The sequence below is a fragment of the Podarcis gaigeae genome, assembly GCF_964106915.1.
Source record: "Podarcis gaigeae genome assembly, chromosome: 4".
Classification (NCBI taxonomy): Eukaryota; Metazoa; Chordata; class Lepidosauria; order Squamata; family Lacertidae; genus Podarcis; species Podarcis gaigeae.
Genome location: NC_139677.1, coordinates 101,305,597 through 101,323,660, shown reverse-complemented (window position 1 = coordinate 101,323,660; position 18,064 = coordinate 101,305,597). Strand labels below are relative to the sequence as shown.

The 18,064-nt window shown below is 43.8% G+C and overlaps 1 protein-coding gene and 1 long non-coding RNA gene across 2 annotated transcripts in view; both read left to right on the top strand.

The window, feature by feature from the left end:
• The window catches only part of LOC310843969, a 336,267-nt gene that overhangs the window by 246,611 nt on the left and 71,592 nt on the right, over window positions 1-18,064 (top strand). The window lies entirely within an intron of this gene.
• On the top strand, window positions 1,692-15,168 carry LOC310843628 (sialidase-3-like). The gene is made up of 3 exons (XM_083737257.1): window positions 1,692-1,971; window positions 7,978-8,208; window positions 12,844-15,168. The coding sequence occupies exons 1-3, from the start codon at window positions 1,933-1,935 to the stop codon at window positions 13,891-13,893; spliced, it is 1,320 nt and encodes a 439-aa protein (XP_083593383.1). The 5' UTR covers window positions 1,692-1,932; the 3' UTR covers window positions 13,894-15,168.

The following is an 18,064-nucleotide window of genomic DNA, read 5'->3' as shown; positions in this document are numbered from 1 at the left end:
GGTCTTAGAACAATGCAGCAGTATGATTGGTTGGCAGGAACCACCCAATCATGCTCCAGATAGAAGTGAATCCACAACCTGATTGGCTTACAGTAGAATTCCAGAATTAGCCAATCATGTGCAGCCCATTGTGTAAATAATGTATATAAAGCAGATACTTTGAGGGGACTTTCATTCATTCCTCCTCACCACTATGAGCTGAATAAAGAGCATGAAATCACTTTGCGACTCTGAGTATATTTCAGGGTGACAGACATCTTGAGTAGGGATGGAGGAGAACTGAATACAGTCTGTATTTTTAACTGAACTACGAATCTGGGTATGGATTTAAACAGGTATTTTCATATGGATTAAAAAATATATAGAGTGTCATACTGTATAAGAAAGAGATTTTGCAGGCACCCCTGGTTTTGACATTCTCTTCAAATTCTTTTTTTATTTTTATTTTTATAATATTTTTATTAGTTTTATGAAATACAGAAAAAAGAATAAAGAACATATTATGAAAGTAGAAAAAGAAAGTTACAAATTTTTCTTACTCTTTTTTCCAAATCTGTTGGACTTCCCCACGTCCTCCCAACCCTGCATTCTCTGTGATGCATAACGTCTGCAATTTGTTAACTTGCTTCAATACTTATTGTATCTTCCTTTTTATCATGTTACCCAATTTCAAATAAATTATGACCCAAATCATGTACGTTTTCATTTTAACACAATAAAGTTGTTTCATTATTCTATCTCTGACTCCTTGTACCTTAATTTGCATTTCTTTAATTTAACATTACTGAAGCTAGAATTTCCTAGAAGGTGCGTTTTTTAACATTCATACAACTTATAATGTTTTTCCAAATAGTCTTTAAATTTTCTCCAATCCTCCTCGAACGTTTCTTCTCCCAAGTCTCGGATTCTGCCAGTCATTTCGGCCAGTTCCATATAGTCCATCAACTGCGTGTGCCATTCCTCCAGTGTGGGTAAATCTTGTGTCTTCCAATATTTTGCAATCAGGATCCTTGCTGCTGTAGCTCTTCAAATTCTTTTTTTTAAATGCTAACAGACCTTTGCAGGTGTTTATTTTGTACTTTGCTTAACCCATCACCTTAACGATGGTCGTCTTCTTTTTTTTTGGTAAATTGTGTTTTATGCATTATTACACCACACTAGTGTTTTATTATATGGCTGTACAGAAATATTCCCCCCACCCCCGCCACTATTCAAGCCTCCTACTGATGCAGCAATAAAACTGTAGGACATTTGCAAAGACAAGCAGCATCTGGCGTGGTTTCAAAGGGGATGGGAGACCATGTGTTGAGCTTCCTTCATTGCAGGGGGCTGGACTATATAAATTCAATCAATCAATCAATCAATCAATCAATCAAGGACCATTGGGTTTCTTTACAATTCGATGAAAGCTGTGTCTCTCGGTAAAATGTTAGCTCTCAATTAATTGTTTTTATCTATTAACAATTCATAAATGGCTCATTTAACATACTCTGACGTTGCCTCTTGCTCATCTGCATGGGGCACAGGGAGAAAGAAAAAGGGTAGACTGACACACTGCCGCCAGCTTGCGGGTTGACTTTCAATTTCCTTCTGATGCTTTTGCAAAAAGCCTCTCCAAGGCTGGAGCTGCTAGCCATGCATCTTACCATGGACTAAATCTATGGCTTCTGAAAGAGATCCCTTCCCCTGATTGGCCAAGCGGGGAACCGGATCCCAGCAGGCTGGCTGGCAGCCTGTGGAAGCAGCTGCCGAGCATTTATTTATATTTATATTTCTTGTTGCAATTTGCGCTCAGCTGTTGCCAAAGCTGGGCTGTGCGCGCCGGCGAGGAAGCGCTTCTCCTGGTCTCTCTTTCTCTCTCCTCGGCTTGCAGGGTCGGATCCTGCGCCTGCGGATCGCGCTTCCCAAACCCCCAACCCAACCCCCCCCCCCATGCTGAGTCTTTATGCATTGCGAGGAATCCGCTGCGCGGTGAGTGATGGATGGATGGGGAAGTGGGCAGCGCAGGGCGTGCAATCAGTGCCAGATTTAGGTATAAGCTAAACAAGCTATAGCTTAGGGCCCCACTCTCTTGGGGGCTCCAAAAAAAATTAAAGAAAAAAAACCTAGATGTAGATTTTCAAAATATAAGATTAAAAAACAAATAAAATAGAAGCTACATACAGCAACAGTGTTTTGTGTTGTGTAGGTTCCTATGATGTAAGTGATGGACCCCGCCGGCTAGCCTGCTCCGTAAAATATATATTTCTATATATAGGGTGCCTACATTGTGCTGTTTATAATTATTATTAGTTTGCATCCTATATTTACACCTATTATTGTTTCATGTTATAGCAAGTTTCTAAAGACTGGATTATGAGTCTTTGTAAATTGTGCTTCTAAAGGAACTTTTGTTATTGCCAAATGTGTTTGCATTATTAAGTTTGTTATGAATGCAAAAATTTCAAGTTGGAGCTTAATAATTACCGTATTATTTGCTCTATAAGACTCACTTTTTCCCTCCTAAAAAGTAAGGGGAAATGTGTGCGCGTCTTATGGAGCGAATGCAGGCTGCGCAGCTATCACAGAAGCCAGAACAGCAAGAGGGATTGTTTCTTTCACTGCGCAGTGATCCCTCTTGCTGTTCTGGCTTCTGAGATTCAGAATATTGTTTTTCTTGTTTTCCTCCTCCAAAAACTAGGTGCGTCTTGTGGTCTGGTGCGAAAAATACGGTATTTCACTGTTAATATAAATATTAACTGTATTTCGCTATTAATATGCTGCCTCTTAATTGTATTTCAGTTCAACAGTTACGTTGATAAAATACATATTTTGTCATGTGCAAATGACTTTAGATACCTATTAGGTCCATAAATTACCACATAGCATATATTCAACACAAAGAACAATGACAATTTGTTGTTGACAAAGGACAGCTGGACATATAAAATGCCTTTCAGTATCTTTGGGTCTCACAGAGGAAGCTGTAGATCCCTCTCCCCACATTCTAAGATTCTTTAAAGAGTGGTGACCATCCCTTATTTTATTTTTATTTTATTTTTTACCACCATTTCTTATGTCCAAGAATTTCATGACTCATTTATGCGGCATGTGAAAAAAGTATTTTCATTTGGCTGTCCTGAATCCCATGCCAATCCACTAGCGTTATATGAGGAAAGAGAGAGGGAAATTCTCTCTTTCTAACATATCAGAGCCCTAATCAGTCAGTCCACCTTTGGAGCTGAAATCCTTTGAGGACTTTTTAAAATGGCTACCTACTTTTGGAGTGTTAAATCTGGATCTCTAACTCTTATCTATTTGATGTTTGCACATTTATTAACTATTTCAAAAAAAATTCCTTCATCCACAAATTACCTTCAGATTGAATACTATTCAGGAAGTTACTTCTACCCACCATATCAAAAATTAAAATTACCTTCAGCCTGAATACTATTAAAATTAAAATGTTGTACCTGCCAAAGTTCAGAAACAAAAAGCCCCATACAGTACAGGGGTCAACAAACTTTTTCAGCAGGGGGCCGATCCACTGTCCTTCAGACCTTGTAGGGGTCTATATTTTGAAGGGGAAAAAATGAACGAATTCCTATGCCCTACAAATAACCCAAAGATGCATTTTAAACAAAAGCACACATTCTACTCATGTAAAAACACGCTGATTCCCAGACCGTCCGCGGGCCGGATTTAGAAGGTGATTGGGCCGGATCTGGCCCCCGGGCCTTAGTTTCCCTAACCATGCCATGGACTGTGTGACCATCCTTTATTAGTCATATGCAGAGTCAGGCCCATTTGAATCAATGGACCAAACCAGCCATTCCATTGAAGTCGATGGGTCTGACTCTTTTGAGCATGTCTTAGTTAGACATTGCCCTTAGTGGAGTAATTCAAGGACAGGAATAGCAACTTATTGTTTTGTTTTTATTTGTTTGTTGCATCAACGCCCTACGTTTTCCTCCAGGGAGATCAAAGTGGTATTCGGGGTTCTTCTCTCCCCTATTTGATCCTCACAAACAACCCTGTGAGGTAGGTGAGCCTGGAAGGGAATGATGGGTCTGAAATCACCCCGTAAGGTATTATAAGGAAGCTGGGATTGGCTTTTACAGCCGGACTCCCCATCAAGGTCCGATCACCAGTCTGAGAACAGAGGCAACCAAAGAACAGAGCTAGCCGTCTTTCAGACATGTGGTTTATGGTGTGTTTACCTTGCACACATATTATGAACATGCATTTTATTGATGTCACCTGAGAATTCACGGACCAAATGGGTATTCAAACCGTGTACTAGTCTGACACTCTTAACCACTGCGTCACACAGGGTCAGATTTAAGGTGCTGCTTTTGACCTTTAAAGCCCTTCACGGCCTAGGACCCTCGTACCTACGGGACCGCCTCTCCCGGTATGCCCCACGGAGAGCCTCAAGGTCCATAAATAGCAACACCCTAGAGGTCCCGGGCCCTAAGGAAGTTAGATTGGCTTCAACCAGAGCCAGGGCCTTTTCAACACTGGCCCCAGCCTGGTGGAACGCTCTGCCTCATGAGACCAGGGCCCTGCAGGATCTGAGTTCTTACCGCAGGGCCTGTAAGACAGAGTTGTTCCGCCTGGCCTTTGGCTTGGAGCCAATTTGATTCCCTCCCCCCCTCTCCTCCCCCCCCTTCTTTTCCTTCTCCTCCTGTGATGAGGCTACATTTTAATATTTTAATGTTCCATTATTTTAATGTTGTATTTTATTTTTGTTTTTAAGTTTGTAATCATTCATCTTGTTTTTATTATTGCTTGTAAGCCGCTCTGAGCCCGGCCTTGGCTGGGGAGGGCGGGGTATAAATAAAAATTATTATTATTATTATTATTATTATTATTATTATTATTATTAGATGGATTTCACCCCTAAATTGATTTTTGAATTCTCAATTTATTGTTATTCATGTTTTATACTGTATTTTATCCTGCTTTTTGTTGCATCAATTAAGTGTTTTAAATTTGTTGTTAGCCGCCCTGAACCGGGAAGGGGCGGGGTATAAATAAAAATTTATTATTATTATTATGTAGACTACTTAGAAGTGGGTGGGTAAATATTAAAAATAAATCAATAAATAGGTGTTTTTTAAAAAAAGTTGATTCCCCTAAGGGTAAAATGTGTCCCTCCTCACTTTTTTGATCTTCTCTCTCCAGAAAGGGGACACGGGTGGCGCTGTGGTCTAAACCACAGAGCCTCTTGGGCTTGCCCATCAGAAGTTCGGCAGTTCGAATCCCCACGACGGGGTGAGCTCCCGTTGGTCGGTCCCTGCTCCTGCCCACCTAGCAGTTCGAAAGCACGTCAAAGTGCAAGTAGATAAATAGGTACCGCTCCAGCGGGAAGGTAAACGGCGTTTCCGTGCGCTGCTTTGGTTCGCCAGAAGTGGCTTAGTCCTGCTGGCCACATGACCCGGAAGCTGTATGCCGGCTCCCTCGGCCAGTAAAGCGAGATGAGCGCCGCAACCCCAGAGTCGGCCACGACTGGACCTAATGGTCAGGGGTCCCTTTGCCTTGTTACTATACAGAAAGAGGGTAGTCTCTTTCCCCTCTAGTCTCCAGCCCCCTTACTTCCACAAAACAGTGTACCTTTAAACTTTGGAGCTGGCTGGTTCTTCCAAAGAAGGATTGATAGTTTAGATCATCGGCTCTCAAATCTTTGGGGGCCATTCTCCAGCTTGGTTTCATAAATGCATCCCCAGTACCTGTTACCCTGCAAAAAGCATCATCCAGAATAGCGGTTTGCATGGCCCACTACAGGAGATAATGGCACAGTGAAATTCAAAACAGTAACAACATTGCACATTTATTCAAAATCCAAACTATTTTGTTAAATTAAGTCAAGTTGTAGGGACCCCCCAAATTGTGATAATGTGGACCCCTGGGAGTGACTGAGAAAAAGGAACTTAAATTTTTTTTTATATAATAATATTTATTAAGTTTTTGTTTACACAATAAAAAAACATACATAATAACATATTTTCCAATATCCACATTTCATTCTCATCTTTGGACTTCCTCACATCTCGTTCCTGCATCCTAAATTCATAAATTTTACTAGCAAATTATTAACTTGTTTGACTTCATATAATATATTTTTCCAATATTTAAATCTCACATTTTAGAATTTAAATCACTCTTTTGGAGACTTAGTTATAAGAATTTATCCAAAATTTGTCTTTTCTTTCAATTACAATTAGATTTGTATTCCTTGTAACTAATTTGTTGGAGCCATTCTATTGCTAATCTTACATCTTTCTTAACATTCATACAATTTACAATATTTTTGTAGATAGTCCTTAAATTTCTTCCATTCCTCCTCCATCAGTTCTTCTCCCAGATCTCGGATTCTGCTAGTCATCTCCGCCAGTTCCATATAGTCCATCAGTTGCATCTGCCATTCTTCCAGTGTGGGCAAATCTTGAGTTTTCCAGCTTTTAGCGATGAGTATCCTTGCTGCTGTTGTAGCATACATAAAAAAGGTTCGATCCTTCTTTTGCACACTCTGGCCGACAATGCCTAAAAGAAAGGCCTCTGGTTTCTTAGGGAAGGTATACTTAAATACCTTTTTCAACTCATTATATATCATTTCCCAGAAAGCCTTCACTCTAGGGCAAGTCCACCAGAGGTGAAAGAATGTTCCTTCAGCTTCTTTACACTTCCAACATTTATTGTCAGACACATGATATATCTTTGCAAGCTTGACTGGGGTTATGTACCACCTGTATATCATTTTCATAATGTTTTCTTTCAAGGCATTACATGCCGTAAATCTCAGACCTGTGGTCCATAGCTTTTCCCAGTCCGCTAACATAATGTCATGCCCTATGTCCTGTGCCCATTTTATCATAGCTGATTTGACCGTTTCATCCTGTGTATTCCATTTTAGCAGCAAGTTATACATTCTTGAGAGTAACTTAGAACTGGGTTCTAACAGTTCTGTTTCTAGCTTTGATTTTTCCACCTGGAATCCTAACTTTTTATCTGACTTAAAAACTTCTTTAATCTGAGCGTAATGTAACCAATCTCGCACTTTCCCCTTTAATTTCTCCAAACTCTGCAACCTCCAATTGTCTCCATCTTTTTCTATTATTTCCCAATATTTCGGCCACTTGGCCTCCATATTGAGTCTTTTCTGGGCCTTAGCCTCCATTGGTGATAACCACCTTGGGGTCTTATTTTCCAATAAATCTTTATATTTTAACCAGACATTGAAAACTGCTTTTCTGACAACATGGTTCTTGAAAGCCTTATGTATTTTAACCTTGTCATACCACAGATATGCATGCCAACCAAAAGCATTGTTAAATCCTTCCAAATCTAAAACATCGGTGTTTTCAAGAAGTAGCCAATCTTTCAACCAGCAGAAAGCTGCTGATTCGTAATACAACTTTAAGTCTGGCAGGGCGAAGCCCCCTCTTTCTTTAGCATCAGTTAATATCTTGAACTTGATTCTGGGCTTTTTGCCCTGCCAGACAAATTTAGAAATATCTCTCTGCCACCTCTCAAAACACCCCATTTTGTCCACAATCTGCAAAGTTTGAAACAAGAACAACATTTTTGGCAATACATTCATCTTGATAGCAGCAATACGTCCTGACAAGGAAAGTTTCAATCTTGACCAGACTTCTAGATCCCTTTTAATTTCAGACCAACATTTTTCATAGGAGAAAAAGGAACTTATAGTAGCCTATCGCTTTAAGAAACTGTTAAGAAACTGCTGAGAAAGTATTTCACTTTGGGAAGAGAGGAGCTAGAACGCTTATCGCAAGAACACAAGTAGCAGGTTCACATAGGCACAATACAAAGCACAATAGACTTTGTAACAAAATGTGTTGATGTAAGCTATGTCAGCAAATCAACCGGACCGATCTGAAGGTTTCTGCTTCTGCTGGAAGCGCAGGCGCGCTAAAAGGAAATGTAACTCAATAAGTTCTGGCTTTCAAGCTCTCTCCTTTCCCCGTCTCCTAGAATATTTCTGCATGCCCAGAAAACATGGCCGAGGCTCAGGCTGGCTCTGGGAAGGTGACTCTTTTCAGCCAGAAAAAACGAGGGGGCCTCACCTACCGCATCCCGGCGCTGCTTTACCTGCCCTCCGAGTCCACCTTCCTGGCGTTTGCAGAGGAGCGCTCATCCCCCCGAGACGAAGATGCTAAGTTCCTGGTGATGAGGCGAGGGCGGAAGGAAGGAACGTCCGTTCAGGTAACGCCAAGAGCAGAAAGCATAACATTGCTATTCTTCATTGCACGTTTCTTTACTTTCTTACTATATACAATAAATGTAAGGCTGTCGTCACGCAGCAGTTCATGGGCCTGCCTATATGCGGCCACACCAACTCCAGCGTGACAGCAGGGTGGCAGGCAGCTCAGGTAAGCTGTTTAATGAAGGCGGGGATTTAATGAAGCTCTTCACACTGGTATAATGGGGGGAAATGCTCTCTGAAGCAAGTCCCCCAGCTGGGAAGGGAGGCTTCCCCTTGCCTAACTGAGAGATCCCTGCCCCCTCTTGCTTGCACGCAAGCTCTGATAGGCAGCGTGAAGCCTCCCTTCACAGCTGAGTTGCTGGGCTCAGGGAAGGTGGGGGCAGCCCAGAAGCTGCATCTTTGAGCCCCTGCACCACTATAACATGGGGACCTCCGAGCAGCTCCTGAAGCCAGCCAGAGCCAACTGCTCCGGGCTACTGAGACTGCCGCCGCTGCGTTTCCTGGGGCCATTAGATGAAATCCGGGGACACTCCGGGGATGGAATTTATCCGGGGACTTATTCGCAAATCTGGGAACTGTCCCCGGGAAACCGGGACGTCTGGTAACCCTACTGTGGAGGCCAATTCTGGGTCCACACGTCCTTCCACAGTGGTGACATAGGTTTCCAGGCAGGAATTGATTATGGTGAGGGTTTGCCAAGTGTGCCTTCCTCTTAGCGCGTTTCTCCCTTGCGTCCTGAGTTCGAGTGTCTTCAAAGCCCATGACACCTTTAGTAAAAGCTGCTCTCCGATTGTAGTGGGTGCAGGCCAGAGTTTCCCAATTTTCTGTGCTTATGTTGCTTTTTTTTTTTTTTTAGATTTGTCTTGAGAGTGCCCTTATACCTCTTTTGTTGTATTCCCCTTTCTTTTCAGAAAATGCTTTGTCCCAAATTACATTATGCCATTGTGTACAACCCTGTATTTATAATAATGATATGCACACATGGAACTAGATTTTTTAAAAATCTACAGTCTTTGCTAATAACGATTTACAAACAGACAGTCATACCTTGGATCTTGAATGCCTTGGCTCCCGAACAAATCAGCTCCCAAACAATCAAAACCCGATAATGTTCCGGTTTTCGAATGATTTTCGGAAGCTGACCGTCCAGTGCGGCTTCTGATTGGCTGCAGGAGCTTCCTGCAGCCAATCAGAAGCTGCGTTTTGCTTTCCGAACATTTTGGCATTCAAATGGACTTCCGTAACGGATTCCGTTCGACTTCCAAGGTAAACGACTGTACAAGGAAATTCAGACAAAACCTAAATTCAGATAAATTTGACTGGCTTTGAGGCTGCAACAATCGGATCCAAATAATTCAAGAAATTGTCCGATTACTTGAATTGTCCTGACTTCATGAGCAACAGATATATGGCATAGATTCTTCCACATGTGGCTATGAAGAGTCTGTTCCATATGCCTTCTGCCCACATTTTAAAAAAAAAAGGAATGGAAAGATAGGGTTAACAGCTTGCCAGTCAGGCTGAGCGACTGACAGCTGTTCCAGTCTGTGTATATTTATGCCGCTGACTCAATAAGTAACTTGAAGCCTTGCTGGGAACTTGCCCTGGTAACACTGGGGGTTTGGGTTTGAGTCGGTATATGATAGCGGAAGCAAGCAGACACTCCTACAAGAAAAAGGGCAAATTTCCTAATCCTGCATCAATTTTCCAGGGATCAAGTTTGAGATTGTTTTTTAAAAGACGATATCCAGGCAAGGCCTCTCAGCTCTGTCCTCTCCAAATCCAAGCCACCAAAATGCTTCTCTGCTCCTTCTGGAAAGTTTCACTTTCCTCAGCTGTATTAATTTACAAAGCCCTGAACAATTTCGGTCTAGGATACCACGGGGATCACCAGAGCCCTGATATCTCAGCTCGATCACTGGGATCATTTGCAGGAGCATTGTTCGTCATTACCCGAGTCGGGGAGGCTCATTTGACAGCAGCAATAAACCGAGCTTTTAGGGTCAAATGTCCCAGTCCTGTGGAACTCTCTGCCACTGGAAATTCAGCAGAACAACTTTTAAATGGCCACCGGTGATGGGACAGACCGGAGGCGGATTTAGTGATGCAATCCCCCCTTTAAAAAAAAGCTCAACCTTGGGAAATCCCCCCACAAAAAGCTCAACAACTCTGTGCCATCTCCTCCATTTTCTAAAATTTGAGTCCCCCAAAATAGGAGGCGTCTTATAGATGGAAAAGTATGCAGGGCTGTCTTAAGTATATGCAGCGCCAGGTTGCCCAGTCCCAGGCGCTTCCGCCGACGGGCGGGCTCTTCCCCAGACTCAACTCTTGGGCCCCAGACTCTCGGCCTGGTGCCCTTGAGAGCCCAGCGCCCGGGTGCCCCGCACCCCTAGTGCCTATGGGTAAGACAGCCCCAAAAGTACAGTATATAGGAATAGGTTGAGGTCTGAGTGTTGGGTAGAGCTGCCCTCCTTGAACACACAGCCTGCGGGGAGTTCGAGAAGGGAGAGGAGATTAAACCTCTATTTAAAGCCACCCAAAAATAGATTGTGTGCTCACTCCAGTGGCGCTTGACTCCCAAATTAAAAACCCCAAAGCCTTTTTCGAGCGCTGGGATGCCACTTGTGTCCTCAGCAAAAAGTGCAATTATCCTCAGACAGGGATGTCCATTGTTAAATTTGGAACATATTTAAATCACCTATTATCCATTCATTGTAAAATTACAAGTACTTTTAAAACCCTGCTAATGTATTAACCTGTGTACAATGCTCCTGTATATGTGCAATAAGCATCTTCCATTCTTCCTTGAATTTCTTGTCGTCTCTTCCCCTTAATTTCATTGTCAGTTTTGAAATTTTAATAATAATAATAATAATAATAATAATAATAATAATAATAATAATAATAATAATTTATTTATACCTCGCCCATCTGGCTGAGTTTCCCCAGCCACTCTGGGCGGCTCCCAATCAAGTGTTAAAAACAATACAGCATTAAATATTAAAAACTTCCCTAAACATTTCAGAATATTCCATTAATTTAACTTGCCAATCCTCTTTAGCTGGGACACCTTCTTCTTTCCAATATTGTGCTAATACTGTCCGTGCAGCCGTAGTTGCATACATAAATAGATTCTTTTGTGATTTTGGTAAGTCCACTCCTGGGCCGAGCGGGAATTTGAACCCCGGCCTCCCTGGTTCCTAGTCCAACACACTAACCACTGCACCGCAGCGAAGCGAAGAGAGGGAAATATCTGGGTTTACTCTCTAACTTGGAGGTTGTCAACCTGGTCTCTGTCAGGAGTTCAGCCTACACTCAAGGAGGACCCTGGCAGAGACACGTGCCCAGCTGGCATGTTCCCTCCCTCCTGGTCGATCGTTCGGGAGCTTCGAAACATCACAGCCAGACACTGGCACACTTAGGGAACCACAGAGTTTGCACATCATGCACATGACAGACCTCAGCAACTCAGCATTTTGGCTAATCTACTTTATTTACCTGTATACCTGAAGGAGCGTCTCCACCTCCATCGTTCTGCCCGGACACTGAGGTCCAGTCCTGAGGGCCTTCTGGCAGTTCCCTCACTGCGAGAAGCCAAGTTACAGGGAACCAGGCAGAGGGCCTTCTCGGTAGTGGCGCCCACCCTGCGGAACGCCCTCCCACCAGATGTCAAAGAGAAAAACAACTACCAAACTTTTAGAAGACATCTGAAGTCAGCCCTCTTTAGGGAAGCTTTGAATGTTTAATAGGTTATTGTAATTTAGTGTTTTGTTGGAAGCCGCCCAGAGTGGCTGGGGAAACCCAGCCAGATGGGCGGGGTATAAATAATATATTATTGTTGTTGTCGTTATTATTATTATTATTATTAACACACCCAGAGCACTGCAACATCGCTCCCTCTCTCTCTAGCATCGGATAGAGAAAGAACAAAGGACAATAGTCCCACTTCACGCAACACAGTAACACAAATATCCTGTCTCTGTCACTTCCCACTCTGTGGAGCCAAAACATACACCGTCATGTGAAAGACAACAGACCCATGACTGCAATCATGGAGCAGGAATTCCAACAGTCCCTACCACCCACTAGTGGCCGTTTAAGGATTGTAGCTGAGCGGTAAGGTGTTCTACGGCACAAGCTGAATCCTCCTTCCATCAAGCACTGGTGGGTGGTAAGGAAATTTTACCATCAAGAAAGATGAATTAGTGGGCAGTAGGTATTAAAAGCTTGACTACCCATGCTCTAAGGGATGCGGGTGGCGCTGTGGGTTAAACCACAGAGCCTAGGACTTGCTGATCAGAAGGTCGGCAGTTTGAATCCCCGCGACGGGGTGAGCTCCCGTTGCTCGGTCCCTGCTCCTGCCAACCTAGCAGTTCGAAAGCACGTCAAAGTGCAAGTAGATAAATAGGTACCACTCCAGCGGGAAGGTAAACGGCGTTTCCGTGCACGGCTCTGCTTCGCCAGAAGCAGCTTAGTCATGCTGGCCACATGACCCGGAAGATGTACGCCGGCTCCCTCGGCCAATAAAGCGAGATGAGCACCGCAATCCCAGAGTCGGCCACGACTGGACTTAATGGTCAGGGGTCCCTTTATCTTTACCCGTGCTCTAACTCATCCTCTGCTTTGTATTTCAGTGGGGTCCTCAGGAACCGCTGGAGACAGCCGTGCTGCCCAACCACCGCACCATGAACCCTTGCCCCGTATTCGAGAGGAAGAGCGGCACCCTTTTCCTCTTCTTCATCTGTGTGGAGAAGTACATCACGGAACGGCACCAGATCAGCACGGGGAGGAACGCCGCCAGGCTCTGCTACGTCTCCAGCCAAGATGGCGGTCGCACCTGGAGCCAGGCGACCGACCTGACTGAGGTGGTCATTGGCGGAGAGCTGACCAATTGGGCCACGTTTGCCGTCGGCCCGGGCCACGGCGTTCAGCTCAGCTCCGGCCGCCTGGTGATCCCGGCGTACGCTTATTATATCCACAAGCGCTTGTTTGGGAACCCTCTGGAGTGCTGGATCAAGCCCCACTGCCTCACTTTCTACAGCGATGATGGCGGGCAGAGCTGGTTGCGCAGCCCACTCCTCGAGACCTTGCTGACCTCTGAGTGCCAGGTGGCCGAGCTGTCGTGCCCGGATGACAGCCGGGTCCTCTACTGCAACGCCCGCAGCCTCCACAAGTACCGGGTCGGGGCGCTGTGCACCGACAACGGCCACCAGTTTGTCAGCCCCTCCCTGTGCGAGGAGTTGTGCGAGTCTCCCCACGGTTGCCAGGGCAGCGTGGTGAGCTTCTCCCCTCAGCTGGAGCCGTTGGATCTGGGCAGGAAGAAAGACGGGGCCAAGTCGTCGGGTCTCGATCCTTCCTCGGCCCCCCTCAAGGGCGCCCAGTCGTGGCTGATCTTCTCCCACCCCACGAAAAGGCACAAGCGTGTGGATCTGGGCATCTACCTCAACACCTCTCCGCTGGAGAAGGGGTGCTGGAAAGCCCCGTGGGTCCTGAACAAAGGGCCCAGCGGGTATTCGGACCTGGCTGTGTGCGAGGAGGGCGATTCGGTGATGTTTGGGTGCCTGTTTGAGTGTGGGGTGTCCTGCGAGTGTGAGGAGATCGCCTTCCAACTCTTCACGGGTGTCGAGCTCCTGAGGAACGTGAGGGAAAGCTGCTGTGATCCCTCTTCTCCCTCAGAAGCATAGGTGCTCAGGGACATTTAGCACCCCAGGACAGAAAATGTGGGTGCCCTCGCTTGCCTCTCCCGCCAGGCTCTCCTATGTCTCTGCCATAGTATTATACCGTGCAGGCTTTGGAAAACGACCATCGTTTTCGGATGACGATAAACAGGCCCTCGCTTCTGCCTCCTTGAAAGTAGCTAAACAAAAAAGAATTACAGTGGTACTTTGGTTCTCAAACTTAATCTGTTCCAAAACCAAAGCGTTCCAAAACCAAGGCGTGCTTCCCCATAGAAAGTAATGCAAAAGGGATTAATCCGTTCCAGACTTTTAAAAACAACCCTTAAAACAGCAATTTAACATGAATTTTACTATCTAACGGGACCATTGATCTATAAAATGAAATCAATAATCAACATACTGTACTATAAAATAAATAAGATGGTATTGTAGATGATATAAAAAAAAATTCTTACCTGCAATGATGATAGTCATTGTTTGGATGGGGGATTTTTATACATTTCCACAGTCACACAATCAATGTAGCTGAACTGGGTTCCACACAGTCACAAAAACAAATTAACCAAACAAGCCACAAAAACAAATAGGAAAAACAAAAGCGCCAAACTTAATCCTTTCCGGATGTCCATTTGACTTCCGAAATGTTCGAAAACCAAGGTGCAGCTTCTGATTGGTGCAGACATCCCAGAAACAATAGCCAACAGCCGCATCAGATGTTTGGCTTCCGAAAAACGTCTGAAACCCGGAAAACTCACTTCCCGGTTTTCGGCGTTTGAGAACCAAGGTACCACTGTACTGTATCTTCTGCGTAATTATATTGATAAATCGAAAGGGGCGGTCTACAATTCAAGGTTGTTGTGATTTCTTTCTTTCATTTTTACCTCGGGACTCTCTTTTTCACCATCGCTGACCGCTGCCTCCTGTTGGTCACAAGATACGTCTCACCCTTCCATGTCCTGGGGCCTAAAATGATATATAAACAGAACTGCATTGTTCAGAATCGGCTCATTGCCGCCTTTGCTGCCTTCTACTTCTGTACACAAAAGGAGGAACTTTTCAAAGTTCAAAAATGGATGGGCAATGCCATACCCTCTGGGATTTTTGGCACCGGAACTGGCACTCTTCCATTTTTGCCTGAGTTCTTGCACGTGCGCGAAAGCATGTGGACGTCTGTAATTTTGAAAAAGATCAGAGTCACCTCAAAAGCAAGGCAGTGCTTGTTCCGATGTGCTTGTGGGGGGTTCCTAAATATGCAGAAATGTGTATGTTACAGTTTTTTTTTTTAAAAAAACCCATAATAAGGCCCAGAGACACAGATCTAGAGCAGGTCATCTCATTGTCCCTCCTGGTCTGCCCCGCAGAGGACCTTAAGATCCATGAATAATCATAGGGTCCCGGTCCCTAAGGAAGCCAGACTATCCTCCACCAGGGCCAGGGCCTTCTCAGTGATGGCTCCGACCTGGTGGAATGCTCTGTCCCAGGAGACCAGGGCCTGTAAGACAGAGCTATTCCACCTGGCTTTCAATTTGAACTTAGCCTGATCTTTTATTCCCCTTCCTTCCCTCGCCCTCCCCTTTTTATGAAGATTACCCGCTCTGGGATCCCACAGCTCCTGGTCTCCTCACTGGCCTAAATAGGACTAATTTAGCCAGCTAGCGCTGGTGACCATCTAATGTTTATTGGATGGATTTCCCCCCTAAATTGATTTTTGAATTCTGAATTTATTGTTATTCACGTTTTATTGTGTATTTTATGCTGTTTTTTGTTGCATCAATTAAGTGTTTTAAATCTGTTGTTAGCCGCCCTGAGCCCGGTTTTCTGAACCGGGAAGGGCGGGATATAAATAAAAATTTATTGTTATTATTTATTATAGAGAAGGGACTTCTGGGTTCGCAGCAAATGACAAAGCCAGGGGTTTCAGCATCTTGTTAGCTTTGCGGTGGGGGCAGTTTCTCCCCAACTATGCTGAAACCCTGAGTTTATAGACTTCCCCTCACTTTTGCCCAGGAAGGGTGCAGAAAGTGAAGAAATTGGGAGGATGTCTAAAGAATGGAGCCCAAGTCTGTAGTTAAGAGAGACGATGAATGAGGGTGGTTGCCTCATTGCAAAACAAACCAAAATTACAGCCAGCATACGACTGTGCAAAACGGAGATGTCTTGAGCCTGTTAGGAAGGATGCATAAAACGTCTGCAACAGCTCTCTGTCTCACACACAAATTTCCGTGCCTTCTAAAGAACGGAGCTGCATTTGAAATAAGTCTCTCTCATTCCCAGATGTGTGTTTTTTGGTTATTTGAGTATCCTGTTCCCTGACTCCTGCAAGGTGTCGCTCAGTTTGGGCCCAGAGGTTCATTTTCCTGCGGCAACGAGATGGTGGCCTTTCATGGCTTTCTGATTTGTCTTGAGCAACAGTGCTAGAAAACAGGAAATAATTTTATTATTATTAATTATTAATTATTATCAGCATCACAGTCGTACCTTGGATCTTGAACGTTTTGGCTTCCGAACCCCGCAAACCCGGAATTGAGTGTTCCGGTTTGCGGACGTTCTTTGGAACCCAAATGTCCGATGTGGATTCCGATTGGATGTAGGAGCTTCCTGCAGCCAATCGGAAGTTGTGCCTTGGTTTCTGAACGTTTTGGAAGTCAACTGGACTTCCGGAACAGATTCCTTTTGACTTCCAAGGTACCACTGTATTATTATTATTATTATTATTATTATTATTACCATCACCACCATCATTTTACTGACATTTACATTTACTTACCTACAGTATTTTTTATATATATACATTTTTATTGGGGTTTTTTTTACATATCATTTCCAACATTCATTTAACATAACTTCTTATCTTACACAATATTTTAGACTTCCGTCTAACCACCTCTGATGATTTTCCGTTCTTTATCACTTATTCTGCATTTCTTAATTTCTCTATTACTCTTAATTGCCATTAACTAATAATTCTCTTCATGGTCTGGACCTCCAGAGGGGCTTACGGAGATCTGTAGTTAACACAGATCCCGTCTTCAGGCTTGCATTCTGAAAGGCAACGACACACAAGGAAAAGAGGGTGGGAATGGAGGAGGAATGAAAAAGAGCAAATTCTAGCACCAGTTCTTAAAGTTACATATCACATGTGCCGGCCTACAGGTTGGCTGGCACCATGTTGGCCAAAGGCTTGTGGCTTGTGAGTTCTGTCCCTCTTATTTGTGGGGGATAGCATGATACTACCCAATTCTGCTTAGTGTCGCTACATGTTGTTATTGCATGCTGTTCCTGCCTCTGGCTCCGCGTGGCACTGTATGAAGTCCTGGCACATGTGCTGGCGATAACTTCGGATAACTGCTCTGCCCATGCTCCACCTCAGATCTCTCCCGCTTCCTGTTGCAGTTCATCTCCTTAAAAAACAACACTACTTCCCGTATCTGGAAATCTAGCTCATCAGGGGAGAAAGCCTGTACTAAACCTCTTTCTTTGGCCCACGTAAGACCAGTCTGGATAGTTGGCCTTGGTGAAGATTTGACGTTTTCATCCCCAAAAAGCTTTTGATTTGAGTTTCTACTGAAATGAGGCTGCATTTTAATGTTGTGTTTTAATCTTGTTTTTCAGTTGTATTTGAATCAATTGTTTTATACCTGGTGTTAGCCGCCCTGAGCCTGGTCTTGGCTGGGGAGGGGGGGGTATAAATAAAATTATTATTATTATTATTATTATTATTATTATTATTATTATTATTATTATAACTTTATTATTATTATTACATGAAGGGATGGACAGATCAGATCAGACGCCTTCTGATTTCCATCCGTTTTGCCTTATATATTTATTCAAGAGTTCAATTCTGTTTCTGTACTGATGTGCAGTTTATTGTTTTTTTAAAAAAATAAATCTTTATGAAAAGGCTTATTTCAGTGTGCATTAAAACGTGTACTTTTAAATATATTTTATGCTAAAATAGACTTATACACACATACATATACAAACAAGAAATAGACAGTAACTGCATTGCAAAAAGTCAGACAAGTATATGTAACCCGATGTTTACTGCTGAATTGGAACAAACAGACATCGGCAGGTTTTCCCAGGGAAAGAGATGGAACAAAATGAAAAGCTCTCGGAACTCTGCCTAAAAATCGTGGGACAACTGGAAGTGTGAATGAACCCTGAATCTCTC

Coding starts and splice junctions, on each gene's coding strand:
- LOC310843628 (XM_083737257.1), top strand. CDS start 1,933: ATGCTGAGTCTTTATGCATTGCGAGGAATCCGCTGCGCG. Junction 1,972..7,977: donor TGCGAGGAATCCGCTGCGCG/GTGAGTGATGGA, acceptor CCCGTCTCCTAG/AATATTTCTGCATGCCCAGA. Junction 8,209..12,843: donor AGGAAGGAACGTCCGTTCAG/GTAACGCCAAGA, acceptor TTTGTATTTCAG/TGGGGTCCTCAGGAACCGCT.